The 17408-nt window shown below is 44.3% G+C and overlaps 4 protein-coding genes across 4 annotated transcripts; 1 reads left to right on the forward strand and 3 right to left on the reverse strand.

Moving 5' to 3' along the window:
- The first annotated feature begins 1564 nt into the window (after nt 1-1564).
- LOC100835025 (clavaminate synthase-like protein At3g21360) lies at nt 1565-3160 on the forward strand. The gene has a single exon (XM_003572107.4). It carries the CDS (start codon nt 1714-1716, stop codon nt 2734-2736), a length of 1023 nt encoding a protein of 340 aa, XP_003572155.1. The 5' UTR covers nt 1565-1713; the 3' UTR covers nt 2737-3160.
- Nucleotides 3161-3449: 289 nt separating this feature from the next.
- LOC100835335 (nuclear transcription factor Y subunit beta) lies at nt 3450-8278 on the reverse strand. The gene is made up of 6 exons (XM_010236792.3): nt 8008-8278; nt 7870-7926; nt 6769-6858; nt 5560-5654; nt 4585-4653; nt 3450-4500 (listed from the first exon to the last, which is right to left on the reverse strand). The coding sequence occupies exons 2-6, from the start codon at nt 7922-7924 to the stop codon at nt 3790-3792; spliced, it is 1020 nt and encodes a 339-aa protein (XP_010235094.1). The 5' UTR covers nt 7925-7926; nt 8008-8278; the 3' UTR covers nt 3450-3789.
- A 1155-nt stretch (nt 8279-9433) lies between these two features.
- On the reverse strand, nt 9434-12826 carry LOC100824311 (peptidyl-prolyl cis-trans isomerase, chloroplastic). Its single transcript, XM_003574377.4, has 7 exons — nt 12600-12826; nt 11350-11640; nt 11005-11204; nt 10463-10698; nt 10088-10230; nt 9912-9983; nt 9434-9833 (listed from the first exon to the last, which is right to left on the reverse strand). The coding sequence occupies exons 1-7, from the start codon at nt 12699-12701 to the stop codon at nt 9606-9608; spliced, it is 1272 nt and encodes a 423-aa protein (XP_003574425.1). The 5' UTR covers nt 12702-12826; the 3' UTR covers nt 9434-9605.
- Nucleotides 12827-14454: 1628 nt separating this feature from the next.
- LOC106866470 lies at nt 14455-15290 on the reverse strand. The gene is made up of 2 exons (XM_014900728.2): nt 15088-15290; nt 14455-14997 (listed from the first exon to the last, which is right to left on the reverse strand). The coding sequence occupies exons 1-2, from the start codon at nt 15112-15114 to the stop codon at nt 14650-14652; spliced, it is 375 nt and encodes a 124-aa protein (XP_014756214.1). The 5' UTR covers nt 15115-15290; the 3' UTR covers nt 14455-14649.
- Nucleotides 15291-17408: the final 2118 nt, after the last annotated feature.

The following is a 17408-nucleotide window of genomic DNA, read 5'->3' on the forward strand; positions in this document are numbered from 1 at the left end:
ATCATCTCGATGCTTGATCGCAGGACGTGTCATTGAAATGGTCCTCGCACTTCAGACCGAACTTTCCTCTAGTGGTCCTCTAGTACCAAATGAGCTCCAAGAGTTCCACTAAAATTTAGGGGAGCAAATTTAATATGCCAAATAAAAAACAGTAATTCAACTAAAGATGGAAATAAAACTCAACTTTTAATTGATGTTTTCAGAGATAACTCAACTTATTTTTTTCTTCTAAAGATCCAAAGATCTAGTCTGTTACTTACATGTACAACATCAATCCGTGTTGTATCCACTAGACCTTTAAACCATGATGTTATTCTTTTTCTTTGCAAAACGCATGCAATAGTTTCAGTTTTGACGGATTTTCCAAGAAAGAAGGAATAACAGTCAAAATCAGAGCACTTTAATAACCGAAATTGATTCCAGATGCATAATCATTTTAGAGGTGTACCGAAGTAAACCTGTTGCTATTAACTTGTTCCAACATAAGTTTGCACCCTGTAATTAGGGATACGAAAGAAAGCTTGACATTGCAGGTAAGATGTCCTAATTAAACCAAAGTACTCTAGGGACAAAGAATGTAAAGTTGCTCTATTAACAAAATATTTGTATTGGTCTGGCAATAAACTTGCTGTCAGATCAGATGTGGTCAACAAGCCGTCCAGCCACCTAGGAATTAAAGGGGCAGACAACAGCATTGTCATCATCTGCATCGTCTCGTAGTAATCTGGCTAATCAGCAGGCACAATCAAGGATTCAAGGGGCAAGTAAGATTCTCTCGGTTTTCTTGGAATCTTTGATCCTATTGTTAATTCGGACTATACAATAGTATTATCCTTTAAACCTTGGTTGGCTACAACTACATCGTCCCTTACCAAGACCCAGTAAGAAATAAGCGGCAGAATATTCTCATAATTGAGTTGCTCAGAGTGGGTTAAGATCAATGTAGATCTTAAACTTGTGGATTTGGAAGTTGGAGACTTGTATATTATGATTAATTTAAAAATAGAACTTACGAAACCAATACTTGGTTTCCCCAAAAGAAAGTATGGTGTTATCTAGCTGGTTCGTCTCTGTAAAGTTTTGATTCAGGCCTCTAAAATGCAATTTTGATGATTATTAATACTCCTATTTATAGTGCCATACTTATAGTTATATTTATAAATCCTAGTAGTACAAAAATTTAATGGCATGGAAGCATCCGCGAGAGTGAGACGAATTGGCTGGCGTAAGGGGGCATGGAAATCTGCAGTGACCATATCGATCGATCAGTTACACAATCAAGATCGATCCATGATCCCAAGAAGCATGGGTCGGTGAAAACTAAGCTCCGGCCAGGCAAAACCAAAAGTGCCATCAATTCGATCAATTCATTTCACCTTGTTCGACCGTGCTCGATACAGACAAAAAAAATATTGAAACAAATTTCGTGATTATTTACACACATATCGTTGGTTCATCTGATCACATCAGCTTGTTTTTATCTGCAAATGCCTCGAACGTGGCCTCACATTCATCACAGAGGTCAAAAGAAGCGCATGGTTTCCATCACACGTCTTTGTAGAGTTCACCTCCAAAATCTGTCACCCGCATTACCTCCCTAACCCCCTATATATAGATCTTCTACCTCCACTGCATTCCCATCAGTTAATCCACACAGCTTAATCAAGCTAGAGAGAAAGTGTTAGAGAGATCTCACAGCTTAATTAAGCGGCGATGGGAGAAGCTGCAGCCGATGTGGCCGCGTCGTACGAAGGGTTCTTCGGCGTGGGAGAGTGCAAGGGGCAGGTGGTGATCGACGGCGAGCAGGTGCCGTTGGTCCTGACTCCGGCCCAGGCCCAGGCCCAGGACCAAGGCGTCGACCACTCGGCCCTGGTAGCGGCCCTGAAGGCCCAGCGCGGGTGGGTGGAGGAGAAGGTGATTGCCAACAGCGGCGTGCTCCTGCGCGGGTTCGGCGTGCGCGACGCGGCGGAGTTCGACGCCGTCGTGGACGCGCTGGGCTGGGCCGACATCCGCTACGTGGGCCCGGCTCCCCGCACCCACGTCCACGGCCGGATCTGGACCGCCAACGAGGGCCCACTGGAGGAGTTCATCTACTACCACCACGAGATGGTCCTCATCAAGGAGTTCCCAGGGTTCGTCATCCTCTTCTGCGAGACCCCGCCGCCGGAGGGCGGGGAGACCCCCTTTGTGCCCAGCTTCCGCGTCACGGAGCGCGCGCTCCAGGAGTTCCCGGACATGGTGGAGCAGCTGGATTCCAAGGGCCTGCGGTACACGTTCACGGCGCTGAGCAAGGACGACACCAAGTCGATGCGGGGACGCGGGTGGGAGGACGCCTTCGCCACCACCGACAAGGCCGTCGCCGAGCAGCGGGCGAGGGCGCTGGGGATGGACGTGGAGTGGCTCCCCGAGAATGGAGGCGTCAGGACGATCCTCGGGCCGAGGAAGCTCACCAGGGTTTTCCCCGGGAGGAAGGGCCGGAGGATGTGGTTCAACACCGTGGTCGGGATGCACGGCAAGGAGCTCAGCTCGGCGGCGTTCGCCGACGGGTCGGAGATCCCGGCGGACTTCGTGAAGCGGTGCGGGGAGATCATCGAGGAGGAGAGCATCCAGTTCCGGTGGGAGAAGGGCGACGTGCTCATCCTCGACAACCTCGCCACGCTCCACGGCCGCCGGCCCTCGCTGCCGCCCCGGAGGGTCCTCGTCGCCACCTGCAAGGTCACTACCCCGCTCGATTGATATGCTTGGTTGATTAATTAAGCTTGGGACCGAGCTTAATTGGTTGAACTTGGTTGGTGAATGGTGATGGATGGATGCTACATTTGGCTCTTGTATCATGGAGCACTCTAGTACTCCTGTTGTCTTGTTTACTACGGAGGGAGAATAAGAGCTGCAAGGTTTGGTCAAGCCAGTGGGCTTGATAGTTTATTAGCAGCCAGAGAGAGAGAGAGGGGAGTGTACTAGTTTTCCCTTCAATAATTTTTATTATTAAGAGAGATATTATATGTATGTAGTAGTTTTGCATGGATCGATCATCATGCTGTGTGACATGCACTATGATATATGCAAGGTTTGTTTTTCTGCAAGAGACAAGTACTCATCGATGTATGCAGCAGTGCTGTGGATTTACTCTTTGTTAGTTATGGGTACAACTTTGTTCTTACTGGACCATTATTTCGTAATAAAACCATGAGCGATGCATCTTATGGGCTAATGTTGGCAGGTGGCACTGCAACAATGCTTACTAAATGATGTAGAATGTTGGTAGGTGCCTAGGTGGCACTGCAACAATGCTTTGCTTGTTAATACTCTGTATGATTTGACGAGATATTGTACTGCTAACATTGCTGCAAGTGCACTAATATTTTGACCGGACGGTTGCAACCATCTATTACCGGGGAGTGTCATCCATAACGAACAGTGCACAATACGACACAAGGAAGCACCTTGCATTCAAGACAATAGATCACTGGCTTCAGCACTACAACCACGGAAAATTGTCAAGTTAGAAAATTACACGGGTAAATGGAGTAACTTCTGGCACGGCACACACGGTGCCATGATACTACATCAGTCATACAGTCAGGAATACGGTAAAAGTACACCAGTCGCTAGAGAGCTTCAGATTATTAGAGACACGGTAACTGAAATCACACCGGATTTACATTGTACATTAAGCATGCACCAGACCTAAAAGCACAATCCCCTAACGGCAGGCACACATTACCCCTAGTAATTTGCCAGCGGAAGTACCCCCCATATTTAACTTTACTGAAGCTACACCACACTGAATCACGAACTGCCCAAGCCATGTTCCGTTTGCGACTGGGGTTGCAGCTGCAGTTGAGGTTCCTGGGCTTGGGGTTGCAGCTGCGCTTGAGTCGGCTGCTCTGATTGATGATGGAGCTGCAGTTCAGGCTGTGGGGGTGGTTGCTGGGGCTGAGGTTGCAGCAGTGGCGGTATGGTCTGTTGTGGTTGCGGATGGAACTGCAGTTGAGGTTGCACGGTTTGCGGTGGCTCGGCCTGAGGCTGAAGCTGCAGTTGAGGTTGCGGGTGGAAGGTTTGCGGTGGTTGAGCCTGAGGCTGTAACTGCAGCTGAGGTTGCAGTGGCTGTTGTGGTTGAGGATGCAGCTGCACTTGAGCATGAAGGGGTTGCTGTGGTTGAGCCTGAGGATGCAGCTGCACTTGAGCATGCAGGGGCTGCTGTGATTGAGCCTGAGGATGCAGCTGCACTTGACCATGCAGGGGCTGCTGTGGTTGAGGATGCAGCTGCACTTGAGCATGGAGGGGCTGCTGTGGTTGAGCATACACTTGTGAAGGCTGATGTGCTGGAGGATGCAGCTGCAATTGAGATTGCTTCTGCGGTTCTAATTCAGACTCCTTTGGTTTAGCAGCTCCATTGTTCATCCTTGCTCGGGCCTCAGCAAACATCCTCTGCTGTTCAGCGACAGCTTCTTCTTCTGACATCTCCACACCAGTGAACTTGCTTGCTTTTGGAGAATCCTGCTCAAGAGAAATATATTGTTGTCAATATACTTTCTAACGTTGAATACTAGCAATAGTCATGTGGTGAAAAGAAGTACAAACCAGAGTATCAAGCTTGTGTTGTTCATAAGCTGCATAAACCTCTTCAATGTACTCTTTGAAGCCAAGATCCTGAGATAGAAAGAAAATTGAGAAAAAAATTAGGAATTTTACATGCTGGTTAGCAATATACTCCAAAGTTGTTGAGGGGAGTGAGCAATACAGTAGTTCGTCAACATTATCAAAATCTAGAAGCAGAAACATAATTATTGTTGTGTTGAGGAAGCTAGTCGATAAGTAAGCTTGCAACCCTAAATCCTGGGTTCAGGATTCCATTATCCAAGGGAAACCTGGGTGGTTAGCAAACCAGTGGCTTTTGGCCTGTTCACAGGTGATTTGTAATTTTTTCCCGAGATTTCAATTATGTTTTTCAAGAACTGATGCTTGGCTCATGTGTAAGTGAAATTGCACAGCCAAAAATGAGGATCGTGAGGGCGGCATTTAACACCCTGAATTTGCGCTTCTTAAATAAAAGCAGTATGACCATTTGACTAATTTCAGCAGATTTTCTCCAGTTTATTTCACAGTTGACTGAAACTGCCAGATCTAATATATTACGAAGCAAAAGCATCACCCAGGATTAAGGTCTCTGAACTTTCCCACAGATATTCAGAGCATTTGATTTTCAAATTTTAGTCACAAGTCGCAACCAAAGTTACGAAATAGACATTCAGATAAGAGCACATGAAAATGAGTACTTACAAAATCTAATGAATGTGTTCACCTTTCACTGGCAGAATATCAAAATAATATAGATTATTGCATCCCACAGAAAAGGTGTCCTTTCTCTTAAACAAGTAAACGGATTGGCATAATGTTATAATACAACTGCAACCAAACTATGAGAAGTTAATGAAAATTTCGATGTAATCATGTTCCTCAAAGGTGCTAAAATAAAACTACTCATTCATGTTGAGAATTCCTTAATAAAATTCATCAAAACATGAACTCTGGATAAAAAGAAACCGAAAGACAAACCTGCAAAGCCCTAATAACATGTTCAGGAGCAATAGTTTTCTTCTCCTCCCGGCTACACACGTCATTGGATTCAGAAGACAGCAGATTGATAAACTCTAAATATATGAAAAGTGGCCATACAGGCAGTTAGATTGGATCCAGCCTTTGCTTGTAATTATTATCTTTCAGTAAAAGAGCAATGACTTTGAGATATACAGGAACGATGTGGAAACAATTTCTGTAGAACAAACTGTGATATGAACTTTTACAATGACAAAAGGAAAATATGACATGGTAAAAATGTAAAATCAAACCTGTCCATCTGAATAAACTTAGTTTAATCTCCTAAAGATCATTGTTCAAGAAATCGGCTGATTCAGCGATTAATCGGCCGATTAATCGCTGATCGGCAGACCACCGTGCAGATTAACAGTTATCGCCGCAGTTAATCGCCCAAGCCGATTAAGCAGTCTGACAACCGATTAATCGGGATTAATCGGCCGACTAATCGGGATTAATCGGCCGACTAATCGGGATTAATCGGCCGACTAATCGGGATTAATCCGCCGGGCAGCCCCTGCTCGAAGCCTTGAAGAGCTTCACTGATGCCTTTGCTTCCTCCCAAGCTGCTGCTGCTCCCATCCATTTTCACTGATGCCTTTGCTTCTCTTGATTTGTTTTAGATGGCTGCACCTTCCCAAGGTTCTCATGCAGCAAGTAGCCCAATATATAATTATATATACTATATAGTATAATGGTCGACCGATTAATGGTCGACCAATTAAACCGACTAATCAGTCCGATAACCGATTAATCGCTAATCCCTACCCGACCGAGCAGTTACCGATTGCCGATTTCTTGAACAATGCTAAAGATACAAATATCCGGACTGTAAACCAAGCCAGGCAATAACCACATTTTACCCCAATAAAGCAGTTTGACCATACCATGTTAGTAATGTATTACACATGCAGTAAATTTCACATCTTGACCATCTTAACACTCCTTACAACTACTCTTAGAAAGTTACGAACTCAAAAACACTGTATTCATAGAAGGACATCAATTCATATTGGACCACTGAAAGGGAATCCTGTAATCTTCTATTCAACCATATATGTGCAAGAAGGCAACATCCTACCAGAAGGTGTTATTAAAAAGGAAATCTTGCAGAATTAAAAACCTAACTCGTAGCATATACCTAGACAACACCCAAAGTATAGTTCTTACCTACACAGCATTCAACAAGAAGATCTTGTGTATCTCTTGCCACTCGCACATCAGGCGGCAGCATCTCCTTAATAATCTTAAACATTGTTGCTGAAATGAAAAAGCAGATCATTCAGTAAGTTATTATTCCAAATAAGCCCGTGACAGGACTATCCGTTAGTTCCAGGAACCAAGGAAACCATTTACATCTGAGACTAGTAACTGGTATAATTCTTCCCAAAAAGTTGCTTTACTTAGGATGACACTGTTGTAACATCGTTGTAATTAGGTAGGTTTAGTTCACCACAAAAAAGGTAGTGATAATCTGTAAGAAAACACATTTATCATGAGGTTTCTAGACAAATGTATGATGTTGCAAATTAAAGATTTTTTTTGTGCTTCTGGAAACAAGCACACAACAGAAGGAGATAAAAAATGGTGATCATTGTACACTTCCATCTGTGCATCATCTAAATCTAAAGTATATCAGTATATGACAAAAAAAATACTCCACCAACTAAAAACCAACAGATGTAGCACAACCGTAAATCAAGATACTCCTAGGACGCATGAAACATGACCACATGTGGATATTGATAAACAGGCCCAAATTTACAACTTAAGGCTAGTCGAATAGAATGCAGATCTTATTGTGTGCCAAACAGGAAAAATCATACAGCAGATAGCACAGGAATCAAATCCCCTTCTAACAAGTAAAAGCAAACTCATTAACAATCAGCAAGACTACTAAGTTTGTCCCACTAGAACATGCGAGCCAGACAAAACTCCATAGAATTTCAAGGCAGTTGACACAGGAGAATTCTTATAGAGATCAACATGTAAATGACCACATCACCTACACAGACCTAACTTAACTCACCATAGCGCTGCACAACAATGAGTTACCACAACTCCCCCTAACGTATAAGAATCTCACAGAAGACATTATTACCTACACATACCAAGCGTATCGTAGTCTCGCAAGGGACATATTACCTACACAAACCACTACCCCTGGTAAAATTGATTAGGCTGCCAAGGGCATATCACACGCACGCAGGAACGACAGCATAGACACCAAGAGGGAACAAAATAGGAGATAATCCAAGCCGGGGAGCTTACATTTGGGGAGGGAGACGTCCTCCTTAGACTTGCCCACGATGTCCATCGGATCCATCTCTGCGGCGGGCGGATCTAGAGTCAAAATTCGTGGAAGCTAGTTGGGAATTAAGCAATCGACGGATGACCAAAAGCTCATACCTCGAAAATTGATGCCCAGGAACGCGGACAAGGCGGGGACGCGATTGGGTGGAAGGGGAACGACGACGCGCGCGAGAGGCGGAGGGGTTGCGGCGGAGAGGCGCCGGCGGTGGCGCCAAGCTACGGTTCGGCGGCAGCTCTAGGGCACAGCGGTGTGGACTATGTGGGGAGATTTTAGGGTTGGATTGGAGGTCGGGTAGCGCAGAGCACGGGAGCAGCGTGGCCGAGGAAGGGATCGGGGAGGAAGGGGAAAAGGAGGTCGGAGAGGAAAAGTTTAGCTGCGGAGGGGATGGATTTTGACGGCTCAGATCGTTGGCTGCCATGAGTGGAAGGTAGAGATTGGACTGCGTAGGAAAACACAAAAGGCTAGCATTAAGTTGGGGTCCCCCTTCCCCTCACTTCGCCGTCTTGATTCTTGGCGGAACTTAACTCCACGGCAGCAGCAATGATGATATAATGAAGTTTCATATTGACGTCTTTCTATATGATGTGTTGTTGTTCATCGAAATCACTTTGGTGACGGCCATGAGGCCTATTCTTGTAGCACATTTTCTTCTCCGAGTTTGCACTTCGATCGATCATGTTCTCTGAGTCACGTGTCCAAATTAAAGATAGCGTCCTCGTCAATGTTGTTTCTCTTATCTCAACTTTGTCATCGTTGACGAGCTACTATTATGGTGACCCAACGAAGCTTGGTCCAACGGTTTCTTCAACAATTCGACAAAGAGGGGGGAAGATGAAGGTCAGTGGGCTAAGTGTAAAGTATGACACACCTTATTGTTTCATTCACTCCCTACCTCGCTAGCTTGTCACGTCAATATCATTTCCTTGTTGGCCAGTTTTCGGACTAAACTGACTGAACTATACAAGTTTAGTGTATTAAGTCAACATTTTACGAGTGAAAGATTAAAATGAACTGGTCAACTAAGTAGAAGAACCGTTACCCTAAATTACTCATGTGACAATTGCCACTCTTGAATTCATAAATTCCACTCCTAAAATTGGCACGTGTACAAAGATGCTATTTTGTCCCCGCGGGAACACATTGATCCTGTGGTCAAACCCACTTAATTCCCTAACTATGGTACGAAATAAAGTCACTCGGTTGGTTTTATTGGAATACAAGGCCCATGTCAACCTCTCATGTATAGTACAACTTGCATATGGCAGACCTAATAAGGACCGTAAAATAAGACCATGGCTGCTTGAAGAAAGCGTTATCGATAATGGCTATTAGTTACATAATTACATAATCGCTCAACGCAGAAGTCTGTACAAAATCGAGATGCTGCATAGTTTGGCAAGCAAAATGCTCGATGGTTGAGTATATGAGTTGTATCTTCTGAATTTCCTGCAACCTAATTTAACTTGAGGGTCTACACAGCATTAGCAGGCTTCACTTACAAGAGGCTTAGAGCAGAAGACAAGATATGAATACCTTTGATCTTTCTATTAAATATCGAATTCCGCACAATGCAAAACTCTAAGCACAAAAAGGAAGAAAGCCCAAGGGACCAAGTTATCAATTACAGAACTTTACATCGATTTTCAATACAGTAAAATAATTGCCTGTCAAGGAGCTCAGATACAAAAACATGTTATCCTACAATCTTGTAGCTTGGGTTGACAAGATTGTCAAGGCCTGAAACAACCTGGATGGATTCAATAACATCCCCAACCTTAAGATCAGCCAAGTAATCCTCATTCTCGGTTACGTATCCGAATACCGCATACCGCCCGTCCAATATATTGGCATTGCTTGGCGTCAGTTCACTTTCTTTTAAGAGCCAAAAGACTTGACTAGAAGCAGAGTTGTCATCAAATTCCTGTAAAGATATGTGAACGCCTTATGTTAGAACTTGGGAAGTGTTAAATTATGCCATCTGCGCATGCTTGATACTTACTTCTCTAGCCATTGCCATCGTCCCAAATGCATTAAAAGGAAGCTTGGTTTGAGCCTTGTAGCGGCCAAGTTCCTGAAATTCAGGTCATATGGACAGTAAGAACAAGCACATTCAATACCCAACAGCGGGAATTTTCAGCAACCATGTAATGAACGAAATGAACTGTGGGTACATACTTCTAGTGTTTCACCGTATGTAGGCGCCTTGTCACCATCAACCATTACCTCAAGTGGTATGGTGCGACTTTTGCCAGTACTGGGATCAATAAAGCCCTCGGCTGGTCCCTCAGGATCTCCAGTTTGAACAACGAAACCATCAGCTGCAAAAGAACCAACGGACACTGTATCAGTAACATTTAACTGTTTAGAACTTTAGCAAACTTTCTTGTTCAGCTGTGAGCACTCAACAGTAAACATTTAGAGCTGTGCTACTTAATATGAGAGCATCATTACTATGCTTAACAGACTAAAAAGTAACTTTGATGCATAATACTATTGCACACTATAATATGGTAGTATAACCATTGAATGCATCCCAGACACCTGCATTACCTCTTTGGATTTCCATGCCATCATAGAACTTCCGTTCCACCAGATCTATAAAGTTCCCAGAAGTCACAGGAGCATTGTATCCATCCAGAACTATCCGAAATACACAATCTTCTACATTTGGATTGTCTTTAATCTTAACCTTCATATCCACGGTAGCTCTTCCTTTGAGAAGAGGCATGCTGCTGTATTCTTCTGGTACTTCATAGGGGAAGCCATCGACCATATCTTCTTCTACACTGCATAAATGCATTGTCCCAGGAAGATCTCAGCTGCAGAGTCAATGACAAGGTATAAATGAGAAGAGCTCTTTCATAAGAGTTCTCGAGAGTTATTTACTGGCAGATATAATTCAGTTCTCTAATGCTACAAATGTGTCATACTTCACAGTAAGCTTTTCTCTTTTAGGAAATGAGAATATTATCCTTGACAAACACAATATTTTTCTGACAAGAAAACTACCAAAATCTGACTCCCCAAAAGGTTACCAGAACTGGCAAAACAGGGAACTTGATTTAAATTTATAAGGTCATAGGTTTACTCACGTTCCGACATAATTGAGCAGCTCTTTCTGCTTTGGAGCTACTGCATTCCTGTTTCTATCCTCAACAATTCGTTGAAGCTCTTCAAGTCCAACAGCTAATTTATCCAGTAATTCTTCTCCATTTGCTCTTTTTGATTCAGCAAGACCATCAAGTATTAGACTTCTCCCGTTACTCAGTGCTCTTGATGCTTGTCTTGCATTCTATAATTTGAAGAAAAAATGAAAAAAAAGGCCAGGTTTCATATGAGTAAAGCTGACTGAAGAAACTTGAGACAACAAATAGCTGCTCTTTTTACTTCTTTAGAGAAAATCTAGACCGCCAGGCACCTCAAAAGGCATGACTTACTCTTTCAACTGAATCCAAGGCTCTAACACCAGCAACCTTGAGACTGTCAGTGATATCCTCTAACGGTTTTTGAACTTCACGAATTGCTTTATTATCTATGGGCAAAGCATATCTCAACAAAGCACCTGGATCTTTAATGGGAGGTCCAGAGATCAGAACTGAAATATCCGGGAGCACAGGTTCGAGAGGAGAAGCATGGGCCGACCATCCAAATGTTGGTGGGCTAGTAATTAATCCAACTGACAATGCTACAGAAAGTGCACATTCTTTCCAGCTGAATGAGTTTCTTTTCTGTGGAGATTAAAGGAAAAGAAAATTGTAAGAGGAAACAGTTTACCAAGTAAGAACAGCTCATAGTATATTTCTTCGAAAAAAGAATAGCTCATTTTTGTTGGTGAATACCCAAAAAAGAAACTAAAACAGTAAAGTTACGAAAAGAATAATATGTTAATAACAGCACTCATTGCATATGTTCAAAGTAATTTATACCTTCCTAAGCTTGCATTACTCCTAACACATCCAGGATAACAAAATTAAGCAGTATATACATAAAATGCATTGCTACAGCTTTACTATATGGTTCATATGTGCTACAATAAAGAATAAAACATCCGAAAGTTTGTCTAGCAAATATAACCCTTAGCGCAGCCTGCAAAATATATTAAAGACATAAACCCAATAACCGCACAAGAAGAATTAATCCTACACATGTAAGTCCTTTCGACAAACTCGGTACACAAACCCTTTTCATGATTGGGTTACAGTTCTCCCCATTTCACCTGAATTTTCAAGTTATAACAACAAGCAACATAGAAAGACCTTTATTCTAGAAAACGATGGATTGCTTTCACTCATGCCCCAGATTTATGATTTGCAATTTTCAGTGCATAGACATCCCAAATTCAGTGACAGGAACTCAATTTACGCATGCCTTTACCAGTTTTAACCTTGAAATGATCAATTCCCTCATCCAACAAAAAACAGTAGCATTGACCATGTCCGTGAATCGTGATCATTGGCATCTTTCAGGACAAAAGTACATATTTGAGACTACCAATCCACTCAAGAGTCACATATAACCACATAATTAACAACATTCCGATCAGGCATCAATAAATACCATTTGCCCAGCTGGAATTTAGAAATGCAGCAACGCTGAGCCACATTGGCATGCATCAGAAACCCGAATTTCGCACCATGAGCTATATTCCAGCAAATTCTGCTGCCGTAAAGAGTTCCAACATGCTCACCTCGCCGGATAGCGCGCACCGGGCGACGGAGCGGCGCCCGCGGCCGGTGGGAAGAAGCGAGGGGCGGCAGCAGCAGCGTGAGGAAGCGAGCGCCGCGGCCATGTGGGGGGTTAGGGTTTGGGCGGTGGAAGGAAGAAGGGATGGGATGGATGGAAGTGGAGGATGGTGGTGGTTTCGTGAAGGACAAATGGAGGAGGCGGTTTTTGCGATTGGTGGAGGAGATGCTGAGGTGGATAAGGAGCTGGATAAGCCTCTGCACTTCAGTTTCACAGCTCAGATTGTACCATGTTTATGCCTCCGAATCTCCCAAATGGAATTTCAGACGAATTCCCAAGGGTTGCTTCTTCTGGTCAGACTGGTGGCTGCTATCAGAACTCCTTTACGTCGTCTTCTCGGCACTTTTTTCTCACTGCACTCTGTCTTTCTCTCGTGTAAATGACGTAATATGTAATGAACTGGATTTGACCTTGCGGAATACACTAACAGTGGGTGCGGAACATGAGGTCGCCAAACTTTGTTCTCTCTTGCAGGATTTCATCCTATCAGAGACCGATGACTCGAGAATGCTACTCACTGGAAAGTCCTTCTTCACACTACGTATTTAACAATTGCTGTCCTTGGGACAACATGACCCGGAGGCGACAGCAATTTGGCATTGCGGTTAAAGTAAAAATCTTTGGCCGGCTTCTCTACCATGATCATCTAAATACAAGAAGAAACCTTCTCAAGAAACATGTCATCACTGAAAGTGCTTGTCCTCGCTGCAATCAAGCACCGGAAACCAAAGACCACTTGTTCTTCCAATATCAATCAAGCCAGGCCGTTTGGAATCAGCTGGGACTTTCGTTCCGCTCATCTAGTGCTGCACCCGGACACTTCTATGATCGGCCATGGTGTTCACTATCCTATGGAAGATTTGAGACTCGAGAAATAGTATTGTTTTTCGTCATATATCTCTACCACCAAATGCTACAATTAGAAACATTTTAGAAGACTTTACTTTATGGTCTCATCGGCTAAGGAACGCCGATTCAAAGATAGTCGCCACCATATGGCGCGACTATCTATCCTCGCGGCTCGCGATCCATGTAACCTAGTTCTTTGAGTAATGAAATTCAGGTGGGTATCTCCCCCCCCCCCCCCACACACACACCCCGCGTTGATCTCTAAAAAAAACGATCAGTAGCCCTTTTTTTCCTTTCCTTTTGTTGCAATGGCTAAGATCTTAAAAAAATTGTTTGGCTTTATTTATTCGACGAACATAGAACAATTGATCGAAAAAATTAAAATGATAACAAAGATTTCGGATAAATCGAAAGCTACAACAAAAATCATTAAATCCAATTTCTCTAACTGCGCTATTGATGTCATGATGTCTCAATTTTCTGGTGATGAAATAGTGGAAGACCTGCATAAGCTAGACTTTGTGGATTTTACAAAACCGCATGAGCCATCCACCCAACGGGTGAGTGCTTGAGATCATTAAACGCGTGGTGGCTGGGATCACCCCCTCGCAGGACAGGTTGTCGGACCGTTGAATAATCGCAGAAGTGATGAGAAAAATGTTCAAAAACATGAAATTACGAGCCGTGTGTTCCACATACTCTATGGACCATACCATGATAGCCATGCCAGAATAGTTATGGAGCAGGCAAGACTTTTAATCCGTGCGCAGTGGCCGCTTCACCATCATGACGTTACAATGAAGGTACCGAGACAATAGCTAAACATTGGTATGTGGTTCCACTCACCTCCCGATGTCCAACAAGTTATCAAAGGTTAGGAAAAGTGACGAAGATGAAAATGACGATTTTTCTTCCGCAGGTGAGAAATTTGACAAAATGCCACACCTTTCTTTGTCCTTTGTCCCAGAAGCACATCTTTCATTTACTTTGACAAAATAGCACACATTTCTCTGAATCGTCGACAAAATAGCATTTTGTTTATTTTTCGGCCATTTTTTGACCTGGGCCCCACACGTCAGATATTCCTGGACAACAATGGCCTCGAATAATTCTGGAACTCTGGATCGATCGATCTCCTCGTCTCTTCACGGCCGCTCGGTCGGGGGGGGGAGGGGGGGGGGGGGGGGGCGCGCGGACGAGAGGATGCGCTCCCCGATCTGCTCTCCAGAGCCGTTGATCTCGGCCCAGCCGCCGCGCTGCTGGTTGAAATCCCGCCGGAGGATGTAGACCGCCATGATGATGCCGACGGCACGGGAATCCTGCAGTGGTACCCGCGGGATATATGACAATGGCGGTGGTGCTGGGCGAGCTGTACGCGCCGCCGTCCCCATGGCGCTCGTCTTCTTCTTGGCATTCCGGTCACGCTCTGCCTCATGTACTGCTCCAAGACCATCGGCAAGGCGCTCATGGCACATGGCAGGCATCTGCCGGAACTAGAGGCGAGCAATTTTCAATCAATTACGATAGGCATTTGCTTCTCTGATCTTTAATAGGCAAAGCAACGAGCCTAGTAGGGGAAATACCTTCCCCAGGAATGTCATCAAAGCCATGTTCTCCAATCGTAAAAAGGAATCTCACAAGGAGCTCAGCTTGTTCGCGAGGACGTCTCGTCGTCCGGGGGCGGCGGCAATCTCGCGTGGCATCAGTGTCGGTCTTGTGCGGCCGCGGTGGAGATCTCGTACGGGGGCGTCCAGCGCGCGGCAGCCATCTTTCTCCTCTGCACCGAGCGGTCGTGGCGATGACGAGAAAGATGAAGAGATCGATCGATCAAGTCTTTACTCGAGGGCATCGTTGTCCAGGACAATCTGACCTGTGGGGTCCCCGGTTGAAAAAATAGCCAAAAAATAAACAAAATGCTATTTTGTCAACGCCTCAAAGAAAGGTGCGCTACTTCGTCAAAGTAAATGAAAGATGTGTCGAAGGACAAAGAAAGTTGTGGCATTTTGTAAAATTTCTCCCTGCAAATAGAGTTTTAAATCAATCCATATGTCTAAACAAAGGATCAACCACAAGGACTAAAACGGGCTCAGCATTTTGGGCCTAAAACTGTTTAACATGCCTTTGTTTTGTTTTTCTGATAGCGCTTTTGTTTAGTTGAGGTCGGCCTAGCTAGAGACCCTCCTTCGTACATGAAAATAAATGGAACGCTTATGAAGTTTAATAAAGTTGCAGATTATTCTTTTTTCCTTTTTTTTTAAGGTGGGAGAGCCATTTAGGTAGGAGTAGAATTTATCTTGGCTCAAAAAAAAAACTACCGTTAGAGTTTAGAGTTTATCTTTCCTTTGTCGGCTCCGGAGCAATCTGGTGCGGCGATCGATCTGCCGTCGTCGTGCGCGCTTGCGGGAGCCACTGACTCGGACGGATCGGGTTCCACCAGCGGCTGGAGCTTCGAGACCGACGTCGAGGTGCTGGAATGTTGGGGCCACCCTAGACCTCTCTCGACCTACAACACTGCCAAAGAGAAGAGAGCTCGATCAGTGCTGAAGCGCGCAATCTTGGGCCGGATGAGTCGTCGTCTTCACATACTTCACATCAGAATATCAGATGCACCAGCAGCAATGCAGTTAAGTTGTTGCAATTCTTCTCTGACGCGAGATAACAGCCGTGATTTAACTGTACACATTTTTCCCCCCCTTTGATTTAACTGCACACGTTTTGTTTTGTTTTCTCTGACGCATAGAAAGAACAGCCATGAACGACACAACGAGAAGCCACTGCACAGTTCCATAAGCAAACAAAGTTAGTCCGTAAAGAGGACCACGCTACTCTTTGCTTTGCACATGCTTAAGTCCAACCACCACAGCAAATTCCTACACACACAGACACACGTCCTGCCGTCCTGCAGCTACATGCATTATTTCACGCGGTACATTTTACTTCCACGTCTGAATCAGCTGCTGACAAGCAACCACTCGAAGCAGCACATCACTTTCACTGGCCAGTTACATTTGCACGGAGGCCATTTCCCGACAAGAAACTTAGGTCGAGCTCCATTGCCATCCCTGCTCACAAAACTTGCTCTGAACTTTGAGTGGAGCCATAATTCCTTGCTGAGAAGAGATCGGCATGCATGTAACTGGAATGGAGGCTGGAGAGGCATGTACTAACTAACCTCTCAACTCAAAGACTCATCAGAAGCCACTACACTTGGGCCTCCGGCACATGGCCTCTGGCTGCTTGTTCAATAATTTGGCAAGGAACCACAAATGCACTACTTCTGCAGCAGCATGCACCAGCATGCAAGTGCTCAATGCATATGATTTGGCTGAGAGATACTTCTGAAAGGGATTCAAAAGGGAAGAAGAGTACCGGTCTTCTAGAAAATAATGTGAACTAAGATCCTGTAAAGTAACCACTATTTGTCTGTAGTGTATGTGTTAAATTACTTTAATTTAAGCATGGATGCACATATAACACGGTAGTACTATCTTACGGAGTAGTTGCAACTTTCAACTTTAAAGAACAAATAATACTGTAGTGCCAACAAGCAGCGAGTCACTTTTTGGACCATCCTTGTTTATAGAATCTGAAGACCAGACCAAACAAATGGAAGCTGAAAGGTGCAGAGAGAGAGAAGAAGGGAATCGTTATAGCAAGCACTCGTCTCTGGCCATAGCGCACCAAGAGGAAGATGCCCTGAGAACGTCAACAAAAACTAGGCTGCTACCACTCTTCTGTCTTTCTCTTCCTGCCAAAGCTAAACAGGAGAGGCATGGGGAATGCAGGGCTCATCATGTTGAGGATGCTGTGGGTGGTTTCTGATTGCAAAGTGGAACTGGAAGCCCAACAGATTTATCATCAAAACTGCAATATTCCTTTTATGTGGTTTCTGGAAAAGGATCAA

Source organism: Brachypodium distachyon, chromosome 3 (genome assembly GCF_000005505.3).
Source record: "Brachypodium distachyon strain Bd21 chromosome 3, Brachypodium_distachyon_v3.0, whole genome shotgun sequence".
In the NCBI taxonomy this organism is placed as follows: domain Eukaryota; kingdom Viridiplantae; phylum Streptophyta; class Magnoliopsida; order Poales; family Poaceae; genus Brachypodium; species Brachypodium distachyon.